The sequence below is a fragment of the Thunnus maccoyii genome, chromosome 24 (genome assembly GCF_910596095.1).
Source record: "Thunnus maccoyii chromosome 24, fThuMac1.1, whole genome shotgun sequence".
In the NCBI taxonomy this organism is placed as follows: Eukaryota; Metazoa; Chordata; class Actinopteri; order Scombriformes; family Scombridae; genus Thunnus; species Thunnus maccoyii.
Window position 1 is genome coordinate 16122827 of NC_056556.1, and position 16403 is coordinate 16139229.

Consider the following 16403-nt stretch of genomic DNA (forward strand, 5'->3'; position numbering starts at 1 on the left):
TTGTGTAACCAGGTTAAAGGTCGGAACACCGGTAGACTATCAGATGGTTACCCCAGATTTGTGACAGTCTGGCGAGATTTGTACGCATTGTTTCTTCATTGTACAAAATAATTATATTATATGATGTGACAACGCTGTGGTTAAGGTCTGGTTAGGTTGACGCACAAAAAACACTGGGGTAGGGTTAGGGAAAGATCACGGTTTGGGTTAAAATGATCACTCTCGCGAGATCTTGCGCTTGTTTGGAATTACCATCTAGACACCACCGAAAGTCACTCGTGAGAAACAGTGGAAGGGCATCAATGAAACACACACATATAGGCATAAACTGGGATTAATATGCATTAACCAAAGCTGTTGCAATTCATAAAACTAGCAGTTCGTTACACTGGAGGTCCGCGCTGGTCGCTGGTAAGCTGCTTTTTACCTGTAACGTGACAGAGGCTAATAGCATGCTAACAGATAACGTTAAGGCTCCCATTATCGGACACTGGGTTTATTTCAGTTTCTGCAGTCGTTTTTGAACAACCAAGGCAATTTAACCAGACTACTGAATTTTTAAAATGTAAACCTGTTTGGCAATGACAATGGCATGTCGCCATTTTTGTCAAAGAGAAACAGAGTAGGACATGTTAGTGTGACCTGGCATACCTGCACAGCGTTAGGCTAGTTAGGGAGTAAGTTGCCTGTAGTTGACTTTTTACGTAATTTATTAACCTTTCAAGTATTTTTGTAAATTAGTAATGTATTCTATAAACGTATAAAACCTAAGTGATGGAAAATTTCAAGTTAGGCGAAATTTCTGTCAAAAATTTGCTTACTTAGTTTGACCAGCAGACAAAACCCTATTTTATGAATATAGCAACAAGCAAATGTCGGTGTCTGAACTGGACAAAAAATTAAAACAGTTGGTTATTAGAATTAGACTTGATTAATTGTTTGTCTATTATTGATTATTCAACTTTTTGGGTACCACTTTACATTATTGGGCAACAAGTGAGGGCATGCAGGATGTTTTGTTTAATGAATAAAGGTCATATGGAACAAAGTAAGTGAAGGAGATGTTATTTAACTTGGACAAGCATCATTTAATTACAAAATATACTTGAAAAATGTTGCTCTTGAGTAATTTCTTACTGCTAATGACAGAGATTGTTAGTCTTACATTTATGGCTGGCGATTACTGAGTTTTAGAACAAAATTTGCAAAGATAGTCACCTTTTTTATTCACCTTTTACTCTGAACCAGCCAGCACACCCTGCTCTGAGGGCCAGAGGGGCCCTGCAATGCAGCAAAAACTCAATTTTGAAGTCAAGAAAGCAGTCTTTACCCAGATAGTTTGCTTGTGTGCCCAGCGTGTTTTGATAGGGCTGCACCATTTAACAGCTGCTGAGCCGGACAGCCTGTGTAGCCTGTGCCAGGATTTCACTTGCCTTAAGGCTATTTGTTTTGAGGATGGAGCTTAAGTCGAAGTAGTGAGTGCAACATCCCAACCCTTGGCCATGTGTTTCTGCCTCTCTGCTGCAGCCTAACGCCAGCTGAAGCATGATGCATCCAGAACGGCCTAGAACAGGCTTCGCCCTGCGGAGACGACAGGCAGATTCAGCCCCCCAGGGCACCCTGAGCACCGGCCTACTGCAGGGCCTCATCCAGAGCGCCAGGCCTCTTTCCTTCTGCTTCCTGCTCCCCAGGGTCCATGCAGCTGATGTGGCTGCTGCCCAGCCTGCACAGATGCCCTCTCCTTCCTCCTCCTCCTCCTCCTCCTCCTCCACCAGTCTTGCTCCTGCACCCATCCCCACTCCCAGCACTGTGCCAATCAACATGGGCAAGCCAGAATTCCCAGACACAGGATGGGACCGCATCAAGGACCTCTTTGAGAGAGAGTTAGTGCTTGTGTGTTTGTCTGTCTTGACTTCTCTTTTGTTTCTTTGTTTGTTGTTTTATTGCTGTTTATACTACAGATGTACACTGTGATGTCAAATCCAGTGAACCGTTCAACAGAGAATATTATAGGTAGACTGGCAACTATCCTGATGTCGAAAAAAAATGTTTTTTTATTCAAGCAAAAATGCCAAACATTCCCTTGTTCCAGCTTCTGAATTGTAAGACTAAACACATTGAGGGATAAGCACAAGTTTTAAAGTGCAAGATCCCACCATGGAATGCATTGAACATGAACATTTTATGATGTATAATTGTGTACGAACATTTCAGTGGAATTTTGTACAACCACTGCTGTACCATGTACACCCTGCCATGCTCTACATTGGCATAAAGTCTAGTGTAATAGTGGATAGCTTAAAGGTGCAGTGTGTAGAATTTATTAGCATCTACCAGAACAGACTTGGCAGCAATAGAATATAATATTCATAAGTATGTTTTAATTAGTATGCAATCACCTGAAAATAAGAATCATTGTGTTTTCGTTACATTAGAATGAGCCCTTTATATCTACATAGAGAGCGGGTTCTCTTTCACAGAGTCCGCAATGTTGTACTGCCATGTTTCTACAGTAGCCCAGAATGGACAAACCAAACACAGGCTCTAGAGAGGGCCTTTTGTGTTTTCGTGAGTTTCGTGGCCGCTGTAGGATCTCCTACAACCTTGGAAGGGGAGGATGAGGAGAGGGTTATTCATTTGGTTGCAATCTGCAACCTCACCACTAGATGCCACTAAATCCTACACACTGCTCCCTTAAAAGATGAAGTCTGATAATATTTTATATTTTTCTTTACTCTCAACAAATTCCATGAAAAAAACACTTGTGGACAGTAACAAAAATACTGAATATTGCCAGCCTTGTCCTATAATGGACTTAATGATCACCACTGCTATATAACAACTCAGCTAACAGCCAGTAGCTTGTAAAATAAAACTTAATGTTCATTAGTGTGCCTGCTCTAGGCGTCCAGCCATCATTTAATTTGTTCTCTTCTCTGTGTTCCCAGTTAATTACTTAATAGATTGTGAATTTGTCAGGTCTTTTTTTAAGCGTTTGAAAATACACCATTATAGTGTCTGAATGTCAGGAATACGAGGCACTGAAACGGCTCTATCACTCTTTTGTTCCTGTAGTGCCACACATAAGTACCCAGAGGAGCTGACCAACGTGGTGAAGAGCGGGGTTGTCGCTGCAGTAGCAGGCCTGATCTACGGAGGCCTGCCAGCAGCTCGCCATGCCAGGAAGAGGTACATCCAAGTCAGCCAGGCAGAAATCTACAACAGTCGTGTGGAAGCAGTGGTAAGTGAAATCGGAATCTGAGTGTGCCGTTAATGCCAGCATTGAATACTTGAAGAGGGAAGATTTGCAACTAGAAGACACTCCTGAAGTTGTGATTTCTTGAAAATGATTACCCAACACTAATCTCTAATGACTTTGTCCCAGTAGAAAAGGACAGCACCATGTGAAAGAAATATAATGTTATGACTCAACACAATAAGCAGCAGCATTCTTATTGTATTGTGTGTGTGTGTCTCTTCTGTCTAAATCAGCGCTCAGCCCATAACGCAGCTATCCGAGGTTTCTTGAGATACGGAGTGAGATGGAGCTGGAGAGTGGCCGTATTTGTCACCTTGTTCAAGTAAGCAAAAAAATGTAGCTGATGCCGGACAATGTGATATGTGATTAGGTTAAACATTTACAAAGGAAACCATTTTGGAAAGTGTTTTCTAACTTGTCTCACAAATGAGTCACATTAGATGGTGATTTTCAGCTATTTTTCTCTAAACAAAGCTTTCCAGAGCAGAAAATTTATAATTTGTCATCATGACCAAGCTAAGACTTGTTGTGAAATGTAATGGAATAGTTACTGAATTGTTCATCTGACTGGATTGTTGTTACAAGCTCTGTGGCAAACAAATTAGTGCTTTGGTTTCCGTATGTTTTAGCTCCAACAGTAATTAATCTAATGTTGTACGGTAGAATGTTATCAATGTTAGTATGTATGTATTCATTATTTGATCTTTTTTATCTCAAGTGATCACCCTGGATTTTCTTTATCTTTCTTACCCTGATCTGTCTGTTTCCTCCCTCTCTAGTTCTGTCAGCACAGGTCTGTCTGTGTATCGAGATAAGTACGCCCTCAGCCATTACGCAGCCGCTGGAGGTGAGTCACAGGCTTCCTCGGAATCTGGTCACACTCTTATTGTAAACCTTTTTGTTTAATTCCAGGGAAAGTCGACTGAGCACGCTGCGTCACAACAAGGCCGCTTCACATTCACACACCTCCACATGTTTCCGTCTTGTGAAAGTGTCTTATACAAGCCCAGAGTTCACACTGTTGCTGCTGGCCTAAGGGTTAAGGCGCTGACAATGAACTGCAACGTGCCTGGTTCACATCTGGCCCAGGGGCCTTCGCTCCCAGTAATTCCTCACTTCTCCCCCCCTTATTTCCTGTCAACACTCTGCTGCAGCTATCTAAATAAAGGCATAAAAATACCCCAAAAATTATAATTAAAATGAAAAACGATCAAATTATCTCCAGAAATTCACAGTCAGGAAAATTTTAATTTGATATTGTGCAGAAATTATGTTTTTATATCCACTGTCCCATACTGAGTGGTGTTCCTAATATTTTGCCCCCCTCATGTATGTTAATGGAGTGGACAAAATAGTAGGAACACCATTCAATATAATGCACTCCAGTACACCACCACCACCCACTACGACCTCAATAATAAACATAAAGTAGAATCATCACCTTTCTTACACCGTCAACAAAAACTGAAGATGTATAAGCTTTGTAAAAGCAGAATTTATGGCAGAGCTGTTGTGTTGGACTGCATTAGATTGTTGCTAATAAAGTGTCCAGTGAGTGTATAAAAGTGCTCATTTGAAAAGATGACAAACAGTACATATGCCAGCAAATTAAGTTATGAATGATGTAAAACTTTCTGTGTGTGTGTGTGTATGTGTGTGGGTGGTGTGAACGAGCAGCTGTGACTGGAGGCCTTTTCAGACTGAACCTGGGCCTGGGAGGGCTGGTGGCAGGGACCATCATCGGAGCAGTGCTGGGGTAAGGTTAGCATCCCTCCGCAGCCATTGATTACTGAGCTAAGTGACACTGACAGAAGCTGCTGTGCATTTATGTTTTTAACAGACACGCATATTCGCTCACGCTTGTGTGCGTGTCCACGTTCACACACACACACACACACGCGCGCGCGCTTGTGAGCACTCTGGCAGCCAGATGCGCCCCTCCCAGCAACCCTCTGTCGCACAGCTGAACCCTCCCCCCCCCCCCCACCCCCCACCTCTAACTCTGTGCTGGGTGCCAGAGGGACTCATGTGCACCGCAGAGGGCCATGTTTTGGGTACAAGAGCAAGGAGGCAGACCAAGGCAGCAGCTGCCGCTCTCCATTTATACCATCTCTGTTATTCCAGCCTCTCATCTCCATCTACCATGGTCTGATCTGGACAGTCTCATCTCTCCTCTCTCTCTCTCCCCTCAACCCTCTCTTCTCTCTCTCTGCCCCACTTTTCCCTCGTACCTCTGGCCACTTTCAGCCAAGCGCACAGAGCCAAGAGCAGATTTGAATTTGATCCTGTAATGGTCATTGAGTGTGAGGTGTTTGATAGCATAACAGACTTGAGGGGCTGGTTTGGATTGTGTCTGTGATCGGCTCCGCGTTGGCTCAGCCCTAGTCTGGTTCTCCTATTGGCTCGATACTAGCATTGCTGCCTCCTCCTCCTCCTCCTCCCCTCCGTGTCACTTTCTGCCTGAGCGAACAGCCACCTGGAGCGTTTGATGTGTGCAAACCGCCCCGGCCCTGTCTACGCCAGGTGCAGTAGGGGCAGAAATGAAAGCAGGCATCTAATCTGAAAGCACATCACGCTCCAGATCTCACCCCAGAATTGTCCCCCTCATCCTGGCACATGACAGAGGTGTGACTGGAAGCTTTTGGTGGAGCTGGAAGGGGATTGCAGAAGACGATGTGATTTGTGAGAGAAAGCTGAGAGGAAATTTGACACTTAATTGGTACAGTTGTGTAAATGATGGACAGCTTGGAATGAAAGTAGCTGCCTTGACAGAACATGAATGTGACAGCTGGGTTTGTTACAGAACAGATTATGCAATAGCAGAAAGTATTTTGGGAATAAAAACATACCCAATTTCTCCAGTGTTGACGTGTCCAGCAAGTAGTCAGTGGAGTGCTTTCACATGTTAGTTACAGTAGCTGATGTTTTCATGCGTTGTATAAGTTGCACCCAAAGCAGCAGTGCTCAGACAATAGAAGAATAAAGTGTATTTTTCTGTTTTTGTATTGTGTTCTAATGCAAATATACTCAATGTATTATTTATAATAATATAAACTAACTTCTGCTCAGGATTCCCACTGGTGCTTTGATCATCAGCATGCAGTCGCTGGCAGGAGAAACGGTCCGAGAGAGGAGGAGGAGAGAGCGCAGGGAGCTTTATGAGCTCAGACTCGCAGAATGGTGAGTTCAATTAGAAGGTTACTTTCACACCAACCCAACTTTACACTCAAATTAGTAGTCATCCTGATGTTTCACTGATAACCCGTCACTCTCCTCCTTTTGAACCATAAGGACGGCCCGTCTGCAGTTGACAGACGAGTTGATCAGCGATCTGAACGTCAGCTCTCAGGCAGAGGAAACCAGTAAGGACATGCAGAGGATCCAGGAACTGCTCAGTTTACCGCAGAACGAGGATGTCGCTCAGGACTCAAAGAGCCAGCGACAGTAGCTGCCTTACTGCCTGTTATCTGTCGGACATTTGAAGGTGGGACTTCACACACCTCTGAGGATAAATGGGCCACTCTCTTGCCTGGACTTCACACATCTTCTCTCTAACTGAATGGAAACTGCTTCATATCTGAATTCAAAGACACTGTTGTTGTTTCACCAACTACTGAAAATATGCCCTTGAGAGACAATGGTTATACTGGTTGTTGAGTAGCTACGATAGGTGTGTGTGTGAAACAGGTTGTCATTGGGGGGCAAACAGAGAATACATCAGCAAAATTTTACATCAAGTCTTTCACTGAATGTGAAGACCACATTGACATTATATGGCTGCTAAAACAGGTCTTGATTTTAATTTAAAACAGTGTTTCATTCAAATTTAACTCCTGATCAAGATGAACTTGTTAGAGCATAGAGGAAAAAAGATTGACATGTCTTCCAGGTATCAACAAAGTCCATACTGTCATTGGGATTATTAATCTTAAAGTGGACTCCATGTGGAACACCTGTCAATGGTGGTCAAATATTTTTAGATTGTTTGTCCATATATATATTTCTGTGTGACAGAAAATACACGGTGATGACGCACAACAAATGTGATCCAAAGTCAAAATGACAAGTTGCAATTGTGTGATATACAACCTAATAAAACGTCCTCACTTGATCTCAAGAAACGCAGCGTCTCCTATATTGACACACCGAGATAAAATCATCTAAAGCTTGTTTTACAATATGTCTACTGTACCAAAAGTTTCTCTCTTAGAGTTAAAAATCAGCTCCAGTTATCAACTTGTCTTCCAATATTGTTGCACAAGAAAGTAGAACAAAGTGCTCATACTTGGAGAAAGGTCTGAAGACCTGGCCAACCAACAAAAGTCTTTGACAAAATGGCTTCTTTATTTTCCACACGTCTGTGTTATAGTGAGCTTTTGACTTTGCCTCTCGGGCTTTTCAGCAACTAGGTCAAACATAGCCTTGGCCCCTGGTGTAAACAAGATGTGACACAGCAACAGCTGGGGCCCGGGATGCAGCGGTGACAGCCAGTAGAAACAGACTGAGGAATCTTTGCACTCAGAAAAACAGCTTGTCAGTGATGATAACTTTAATCAGGTACATTTTAATAGATGTATTCATGTATGCTGATTCCCCCAAAGTATGTCTTTTTAAATATTAAGTTGTGAAATATTGCAGGTGGTCACTGAAGGTAAGCTTAAATTACACTTTAACTGTTGTCTGTTGGCTTTGGCTGTGTCCCAGCATCTTTGAGTTATGATAATAGATTTCTGTCTGTATGGGCAGGTTTGTCTCGGTATAACATTGATGAGAAAAAAGACATTAAAATCAAACTGAACTAAAAAAGGAGAAGAGCCTTAACAGCTGGATCGAGATAACATCTTTCACATGCATATGTCTGATATCTGACTTTTTCCTTTTGCTTCTTGAATGGCAGCGTTAGTTAAACTTTCACTAAATCTTCCAAACCTTTTGGCTTAAAGGGACATTGGTCCCATCCCATAATGACCAAGCTGCAGCATGTCTGCACTGACACTGCAGGGCTTTCAGGCATATTCTTTAGGGTTGAGCGACAGAGGAAGAATGCAGTGTGTAAAAGTTATTTTACTATCCAAAAAGGTTTTTAATGTAACTTAATAGGCCATTTGTAAGGGCCTGAATGCTGTAGTCATCCTCTCCAAATGAGACAGGAAAGGATGACCGCTATCAGAGCATTAACGTTCATAAATAGACTGTCAGCTCCCTCTACTGGTGGCTTTGTGGAACTGCAAATATGCCTCAAATAAATATAAATACACATAGCAGCTTTCTCATGTTTCCTCTATCTCCTGTCCTAAGTGCAGTCTCATTTAAAAGCATCTTCAAAATGTTTACAAGGGATAAATTAGTATTGTTGTCAACCCAGTGTCATCACATAGGAACTGATTTTTACATCAAATATGGTTTAATTTTATTAAAAGTTGAATACAGGACCAACCACTTGATTGGCATTCAAACCGGGACTAACAAAATACATGTATTTAATATACTTTTTAAATAATAGTGTCCTGACCATTTGTTTAATTGTCAGTTTTTTCATGTACGGAGAAACAGCAGAGTCATTAAACAACAACTGTGTCATACGGTACGAAGACTTTGGACTCTTGGCATCGGTTTCAGCAAAAAAAAACCCTCATTGCATTTGTTAGGTGGGTTAGTCTTCAGTCACATCAAGGAATGCAGTGGCATCATAATGAAGTTTCTATGATGGCATAAACCGTGATAGCTGGTTGCTGTAGAGCTCCCTGCTGTGACTGATGTTCCTAACAGAGGGGGATTACAGCAGCTTTGTCTTCTGTGTAGTGTTCTGTCAGGATTCAAAACAAAAGATTATTTTGTACTTCACACTGTTTTGTCAGTAGGGGGTGTCTAGCTCCTTGGGCCTTTGTTCTGGCCGACTTGTTAGGACATCATATCTAGTTTTGTCTTTCTTTTTTTTTTTTTTTTTTTTTTGCTGCTTCTACAAAGTTGATTCAGTCCTCATACATCATTCAACACATCTTTTTGAGCCCTTTATTATAACATATACACTGATTTGTACTTTATGATGGAAATGTTTCATACACACTGTAGCCTGCTTTGAGCCTTCGGGTGTTCACTAACATATTCCGTCCACACATCCTCCTGTACAGCTCTCTATAGCATCTGAACTGTGCTTTTCTGTAACTTTTGTTCCTTCTGCGGATGTCTGCAGAGATCTAGCGCAGGCTTTGAGTGCAGTTATATCAGATGTTCTTTCATGAGAAAACCACTGATTCTTTTTTTTTTTTCTTATGTACTTAATTAACTTAATTTTGGCCATTCTCCGCGTGCCTGCACTCGTCCACATCGGATGTTGCACGTGATTACCATATTAGAAGAAAGGCGTGGAAAACAAATGTTGCCCAGACGCTGCCTTCAAGTGCTGCTCGTAAACATGAGTTGTAAGGTATACACCGCTTGTCCTCGTATATGCTGTAGAGGCGATAACTTTTTGTCTTCACAAGTATCTAATCAGTGATACAAACACGCTTTTCACTGAATTGATAGGGCGAAATCTGAGGCCAAATTCAAGTAGTCTATACTCTGATATGTGGTCTAACTGACCCTTAACCTTTGACAAAATAAATAAGAAAAAACACAAAAATACCACGAGTCTATACTATTTTTATTATTATTAGTAGTAGTAGTATCAGTAGTACTCTTATTGATAATTATGAATAAGTTCATAATCACAATAATAATGTTCGTGATGATGATAAGTGGGCTACATGAGAGCCAGTCTGAAAACATAATGCATTTTAATAATCAAAAAGCAGCTTTAAATCTCTAATATAATACCATTGAAATGATGGATATAAATGAAATGACCTAAAATGAAATACGTGCTGAAGTACCTCGACATGTAAGCTAAAAGGCCAACTTCTAAAACACGCAAATTGTATCCTAATGTAAATGTATATTAAACAACAAACCCATATAAAGTTGTCAAACGTGAATCCTTCTGTAGCTCCAAACGCCACATCTCATTGTATCAGAAAAGTCACACTTCCACTTTCATTTGTTACTTTTTGTTGAGTCGGTGTTTTTTTTTTCCTATTTACGCTGTAACTTAACAGCACCTGAAGACATCCCTACGCAGACCCTCACAGTTGCAACAATGTTATTGGCCGAGTCTCAGCTTTACTTGGTGTTAGCTAACGACACGTGCTGTGAGTGAAGTCCTGCCAGTGTGTGCTGCTGCGCTCATACTGTTATGAGCTGATGCCAAAATGACCACGGACACTAGAAAGACAGACGGCAGACGCAATCCACTGGCAACTGCCGGCTTTTTTTCCAGGGTCTTTTTATGGTAAGTGATTTCTGTCACAGTGTTAGCTTTCGCAGCATGGTCTTGTCATAGACTGTTAGAATAGTGAGATACTGTGTATCATATTGTACAGGTTTCCCAACTTAAGTTGCAAACTTTTCCCTGCAGTTTCCCCACTTAGCTTTAACCCACAAAATTGGCATTAACATATTTCATATATATTATGCAGTACATATATATATTGAATACTTTCTGTATTTTACCTTTTTGTTAATTGGATAATTAGATTATCAGAACCACCTGTTGCATTCAAAGTCATTTTTCCACAAACAGTCATAGGAATGTAAGGAAAGCTTTTTTAAGTGATGTTTACAGATTTATGTTGTAGTCAGCAGTTTGTCTCCATAGGACTTTCTAGTAAATGCAACAATAAAATGTAGGGATATTATCGGCACGTCGTCGCTATCGGCCGTTAAAAGCTCTAAAGTCAAATATCGGCATCGGCGAATTCTGCCGATTATGAGAGGCCGTTATGTCGCCTTTCCCTCCGCCACCTGACTCAATGGACTGTGTCACCCTGACGTTCCCGGCGCTTCCTGCGCAGGCTCCACTTCACTCCGCTGCCCGTCAGACCCATTGCTTCTTCCCACTTTAACCTGAATAACAAACCGGGGCTCGGTGTTCCGGTTGGATCCACATGGAGAGCCGGGGCTAACGTTAGCTGGGAGGCTAGTTGGCTGTGCTTCCCCCCCGGTCATGCTGCGACTAACGCCCCGCCAGCCTCTCAGCTAACGTTAGCCTCCTTCTTCAGGTTAAAGTGGGAAGAAGCAGCGGGTTTGACGGGCAGCTTGAGTGAGGTGGAGCATGCGGAGAAAGGACCGGGACCGTCGGCGTGAAACAGTCCGCGGAGGAGCTGCTACCTTCAGCTGTACTGATAGGAAACACTTCGGCTGCCAGGATGTATCACTCTGTTTAGGGGGGAAAAACTTACTCTTTTTGGTTTATACCTCTGGTTTATACCGGCGGTTGGCAACCAGCGTATCAGGTGCATTACCGCCACCTTCTGCTCTGGAGTGTGGACCAGAGACTCAAAGAAAACTCCACTGCTCACTTGGCAGGTTCATTGAAGCTGAGCTCCTGAACTCCAGTCTTCCTAAGTTCTTTCTTCATATATTATCTTTCTTGATCATAGTTAGTGCAATCTATGCTTGCATGTATAATAGTCTCCTCAGCCAGCTGGAAAAAAATATGTGCATATATCGGTATCGGCAATCGGCCACAATGAGTTGGAAATATCGGCAAATCGGATATTAGATTTATATTAAAAAATCAAATGTCATGCATTCCTTGTAAAATGTTCACTCTAAGGTTTTCTGTTTCATTGGCAGGCAGTGTTCAAAGAATGAGTTTGTAATTTAGCCAGTAGAGGGCAGCTGTTTCAACTGTAAGGTTCCAGTTTATAATGGTGAAAATGAGACATTGTAAATATGGATTTGAATCAAAGAGATGTGGGAACATCGTGCCTGGCAGGTGTGGCAGCTGTTGGCAGAGAATCATATGTTGCACCTACATTCAGTAATGCTTAGAAGACATAGAGATGTCAAGTAATCTATTTGGATTATATGCTCTGTATTACTATGTGTGCTTAATTAAATCATTGTTTGTACAAGAAGTGGCAGTTGTGGAAGTTGTGTGGATGACTCTTGATATAGTTATTATTTTCATCTGTGAGGATGGGAGATAGGAAGTTAGGAATAGCAACACACTTGTGTGTTTTCCTCTCCTTTCAATCCACTGGACTTTGGCCTTATTGTATCTGGATTGTGGGACACATGCAGATAAACTTGTGTGATCCAACTTGTCCTGTTCAGCCATGTGCCAGGCCATTAGTTGAGAGGGAAACGTGTCTGAACATGTTGTCCGCATTTAATATAATATTAAGCTGTGTGTCAGGTCAGGAAAGGAAAACCTGCAGAACAGGTGCTGTTAAATGTGAGATATTATACGTCAGTACAATGTACTTTATTGCATACCATAGTCCACAGTAGTAAAATATTAAAAAAAAAAAAAAAAAAGCTTCAAACATTAAACAAGGACACATACAATGTTGTTCATATGAAGCAACCAAAACCAGCCAATATCATGCAGTCATAACATCAGCAGTATGGCACCTTAAAGTTAAGCTGCAGTTACTTATCAACACAGTTCTCTTTACATTCAACAAAACAAGTGAAATTTAGGAAATATTCAATTTCTATCTGCTTTACATTTAGCAATCACCACATTTGTCGCAGTTGGTACTGTATTGCAGAATACAATATAATCAAATTATCAGCAAATCATCTGCACTTGAAAATAATTGTAATTATTAGAAACACAACCTGTTTTACACACAGTTATCTACCAAAGTCTTCTATGAACCATTTACAAGTTAACCAGGAATAGAGAAAATATGCAGCCCTGCCTAGCCTTATCCCTGACATGAGAAGAGTCAGATAAACCACTAACCCATCTAACTTGAACCAAATTAATTTCAGAATTTACTTTTTTGCCAAGTATGTTTTATGCATACAAGGAATTAGGCCACGTAAACCCATCCTGTACAGAAGACAGTCTTCTTACTTGGCAATGATGGATAATATGTACCTGTTGTTTCACAATGTGTATTATCATATATGATTTACAGTGCAACAGATGTTTTAGTGTTGCAGGGGGGTTGAGAGAGATTGTTAATGTCTGTTTTCTGAGTCAGGAGGTGTTCAAGTCCTGGCAGGTTGCCACCAATTATATTTTTCCGGCATTCCAAACTGTTGTAGTATGTTCTCAGCGATAAGTGTCTAGAGAGCAGATGGGATGTTCGCAGTGTAGAACTGGTTTTACAGACTGGTCTCATGAGGTGCAGTCATCTGTGTAGAGGGGGTGATGATGTTGAACACTGAGCTGTCCACAAACACAATCCTTGTGTGTGTCACTGGGGAGTCCAGGTGTTGCAGGATGTGGTGCAGTCCTATGGTGACCTGCATCTTCCACTGCAGGTCAGTGGATTCTGAAAACTGCACGGGGCGGGGTGGAGTTGGTAGTTTGATGTCTTGTTTGTTGTTGAAGGGTGGTCTTATCAAAGCTGCAGCAAAACACGTTGAGGTAGTCAGCCAGTTAATGGTTCTCCACAGTGGGGGAGTGGTGGGGGTGGGGGTGGGGGCAGGTTTTTTGTGCATATTTGTGCAGGTGATGTCCTGCAGGCCTCTCCATGCTGGTGCAGGATTGTTGGCTGAAAATCTGTTTTTCAGCTTTTCAGAGTAGCTTCTTTTTACCCCTCTTGGTCAGATGGTGATACATGGTTCATCCAATTGCCTGCCAAGTACTTTTTGAAAGTGCCTGCCCTTTCCAAGGATGACTTCTCAGATGGTTCTGTGCAACAAACCATCTGGCACGTCAGGTGACGTCACGTTTCTGGCCTGATTGCACAGGAATCTGTCTTCACTTCTGTAGGCCTCCTCCTTGGCCTGAGTTTAGTTGTAAATCAGGGCTTCATATGGAGAATGTTGTAGTGGGTACACACATCGTCAAAAGCAATATCAAAGTGTCAGTGAGTTCATCCAGGTCTGTATCTGCAGCCTCAAAAACGCTCCAATCAGTGTAGTCATGGCAGGATAATAGTATGTCTTCTCAGAGTTTTTACAGATTTTAGTTTCTGTCTGTAAATTGTTAAAAAGATGAACCAAGTTTCCTCTTAAAACACCCTAAAATAATCAGAAGGGAGTCTGGGTGTTTGATACCAGTGTTATTCATTTTCTATTTAACTGTTGGTTTCAGCTGGATAAGCCCCTTGCTGCACCTTGGACACAAACGGAGGCTGGAGGAAAGTGACATGTACAGTGTTCTTCCAGAGGATGGGTCTGAAATACTGGGAGAGGAGCTGCAAAGGTACTACATCACTATGATCAGGTCCAGCCCTAGCTATAGGTGACCTAGGCAACCATCTAGGGTGCCATCTAATGGGGGGCGCAGATATAACAAGCCAATTATGCGGAATATTTGTGGAATGAGCTGTGGTTAACATGCTCCCAGGACTCCTATTGAATGCATGACTTTGTGGTGCCTGCCCAGAGCTTTGATATGTTTTGGTTTTAGATTATGTCATGTGAAAGGTTTTAGTTAGTGGTTGTGTATTTGTTTCAAAAGATCGCTGCACATGTATTCATCTATTTCACATTTTTCAAAGGAGGGTGGAGGGTGGAGAGGGGCTTGGGGAAGCTTACCTAGGTGAAAGGAAGGATGTGTGATGATATCGTTCAAAGGAAGAGCTGACGAAGTTCTTATTTTGTAGACGTTTATTAGACGATGGCCATCGGGTCCGTTCCATGTACAAAGATGGTCTGGGCAACGTACCACTGTCGGTGCATAGCTTATATGGGGTTGCACATCTGTATCTTATCACATGCATACCATAGGTTTTCCATGGGCACTAGGTCAGTTGGGAGCCATCCATCATGTAATTGACAGCAGAATGAATACACTGTTACATGTGCTTTCTTGCAGATTTTGGGACCTTGAAGTTAGAAAGGCCTCAAAGGAACTTCGGAAGCCAAAACTCACCAAAGTCCTCATTAAGTGCTATGGGAAGGCCTACGCAGTAGCTGGGTTGTTTGTATTTTCACTGGTATGTTCTGGCTTTATAAAGTTTCCTTTAGATTTTGTCATTATGACAATGTAGTGATATGTAATGATAATGATGAGTTTCCTAACTAAAAATATTTTTGTATTGAAAATTGTTTGGAACATTGGAGTCTTTTGTCCCTAAGGTCACTTACATGTGTGGCTTGTATGTGAAGTAAAGAAAGATGTTGATGTCATTTCTAAAAAGAAAATGTTTGTGTAAATGTATCCATACTGTAAAAGATTTGAGGGAGTCATAATAGGGAATAAAAGCATATAAATCTACAACATCAAAAGGCAGTAGAGAACAGAGTACAGCTTTGAAGTTACTCAGTGTTTGTGTGGAGCATAGTAAGTAAAAGAAGCTTTACTAGAAACCAGTTCCAGATGATCTCAGTGCTCCTATTTTAGAAGCACATCAGTCACATATTGAGTAATGAGCAGTATGGTATTGAATTCTCTTTGATATAATGGAAGCCAATGGTTACAATAAGTGGTGTAATACTCCCTGCTTTCGAGCAACAGAATTCTCAAGCAACAGAGTCATTGGCAGTTGTTCAAGAGTTTTTTGTGATTGTTAGGGGAGTTTGAATATTAAGTTACTGGCACATCTGATGATCTTATGTGTGTTTTTGTCACTGTCTTTGTCATAAAGGAGGCAATTAAAGTGATCCAGCCACTTCTCATGGGGAAAATAATCCTGTACTTTGAGAATTATGACCCAGACGACCAGAGAAGTCTTCACATGGCGTATGGATATGCTGCTGCGATGTCCCTCTCCACCTTTGGACTGACTCTCCTCAACCATCTCTACTACTACCGTGTCCAAAGAATAGGCATGAAGATTAGAATTGCCATGTGTCACATGATATACAGGAAGGTCAGTGAAGGTTTTGCAGATTTGCAGCAGAGATGCAGATTTTTTTAGACTGTCGTCACCCTCAGGAATAGGCCAGGAACTTTTGCAGTAACACTCACTATACAGCTGAAATTTCTCTTGCCAGGCTCTTGGTCTCAGCAGCGAATCCATGGGACGAACCACCACTGGACAAATTGTGAACCTGCTTTCAAATGATGTCAACCGTTTTGATGAGGTAAGGTAACATAAATATGTGCTTGAACACATAACAAATCTGAAAAGTAAAAGCTGAGAATGAACTCCAAGTCATTTTTACTGCTAGATGTTGTGAAGGCCCAGCT

The 16403-nt window shown here is 41.7% G+C and overlaps 2 protein-coding genes across 7 annotated transcripts in view; both read left to right on the forward strand.

Moving 5' to 3' along the window:
• Nucleotides 1-14445, forward strand: timmdc1 (translocase of inner mitochondrial membrane domain containing 1). 3 transcript variants are annotated; one of them, XM_042405287.1, is made up of 9 exons: nt 153-411; nt 1528-1883; nt 3076-3241; nt 3493-3581; nt 4039-4106; nt 4937-5015; nt 6329-6439; nt 6551-6743; nt 14361-14445. In XM_042405287.1, the coding sequence occupies exons 2-8, from the start codon at nt 1546-1548 to the stop codon at nt 6705-6707; spliced, it is 1008 nt and encodes a 335-aa protein (XP_042261221.1). In that variant the 5' UTR covers nt 153-411; nt 1528-1545; the 3' UTR covers nt 6708-6743; nt 14361-14445. The 3 variants fall into 3 exon arrangements, with proteins under 3 accessions (XP_042261220.1, XP_042261221.1, XP_042261219.1); XM_042405286.1 differs by lacking the exons at nt 153-411; nt 14361-14445 and adding an exon at nt 1-80 and having other exon boundaries at nt 6551-7376; XM_042405285.1 differs by lacking the exon at nt 14361-14445 and having other exon boundaries at nt 154-411; nt 6551-7376.
• Nucleotides 6660-16403, forward strand: part of LOC121892305 (ATP-binding cassette sub-family C member 4-like) — a 27221-nt gene continuing 17477 nt past the window's right edge. Inside the window, exons 1-5 of one of the 4 annotated variants that reach the window (XM_042405283.1) lie at nt 6660-6743; nt 14361-14471; nt 15087-15207; nt 15859-16083; nt 16208-16297. In XM_042405283.1, the coding sequence (XP_042261217.1) occupies nt 14416-14471; nt 15087-15207; nt 15859-16083; nt 16208-16297 (492 nt within the window). In that variant the 5' untranslated portion in view covers nt 6660-6743; nt 14361-14415. Of the gene's footprint in view, nt 6744-10270; nt 10590-11396; nt 11666-13799; nt 14148-14360; nt 14472-15086; nt 15208-15858; nt 16084-16207; nt 16298-16403 lie in introns of those variants that run through there. The other 3 variants (XM_042405280.1, XM_042405279.1, XM_042405282.1) reach the window with 3 other exon arrangements.

What these genes read in the sequence shown, in the direction of transcription:
- timmdc1 (XM_042405286.1), top strand. Translation starts at nt 1,546, where the DNA reads ATGATGCATCCAGAACGGCCTAGAACAGGCTTCGCCCTGCGGAGACGA. An exon ending in ACAGTCGTGTGGAAGCAGTG is followed by an intron (nt 3,242 to 3,492) that starts GTAAGTGAAATC and finishes TGTCTAAATCAG; the next exon opens with CGCTCAGCCCATAACGCAGC. An exon ending in GAGCTCAGACTCGCAGAATG is followed by an intron (nt 6,440 to 6,550) that starts GTGAGTTCAATT and finishes TTGAACCATAAG; the next exon opens with GACGGCCCGTCTGCAGTTGA.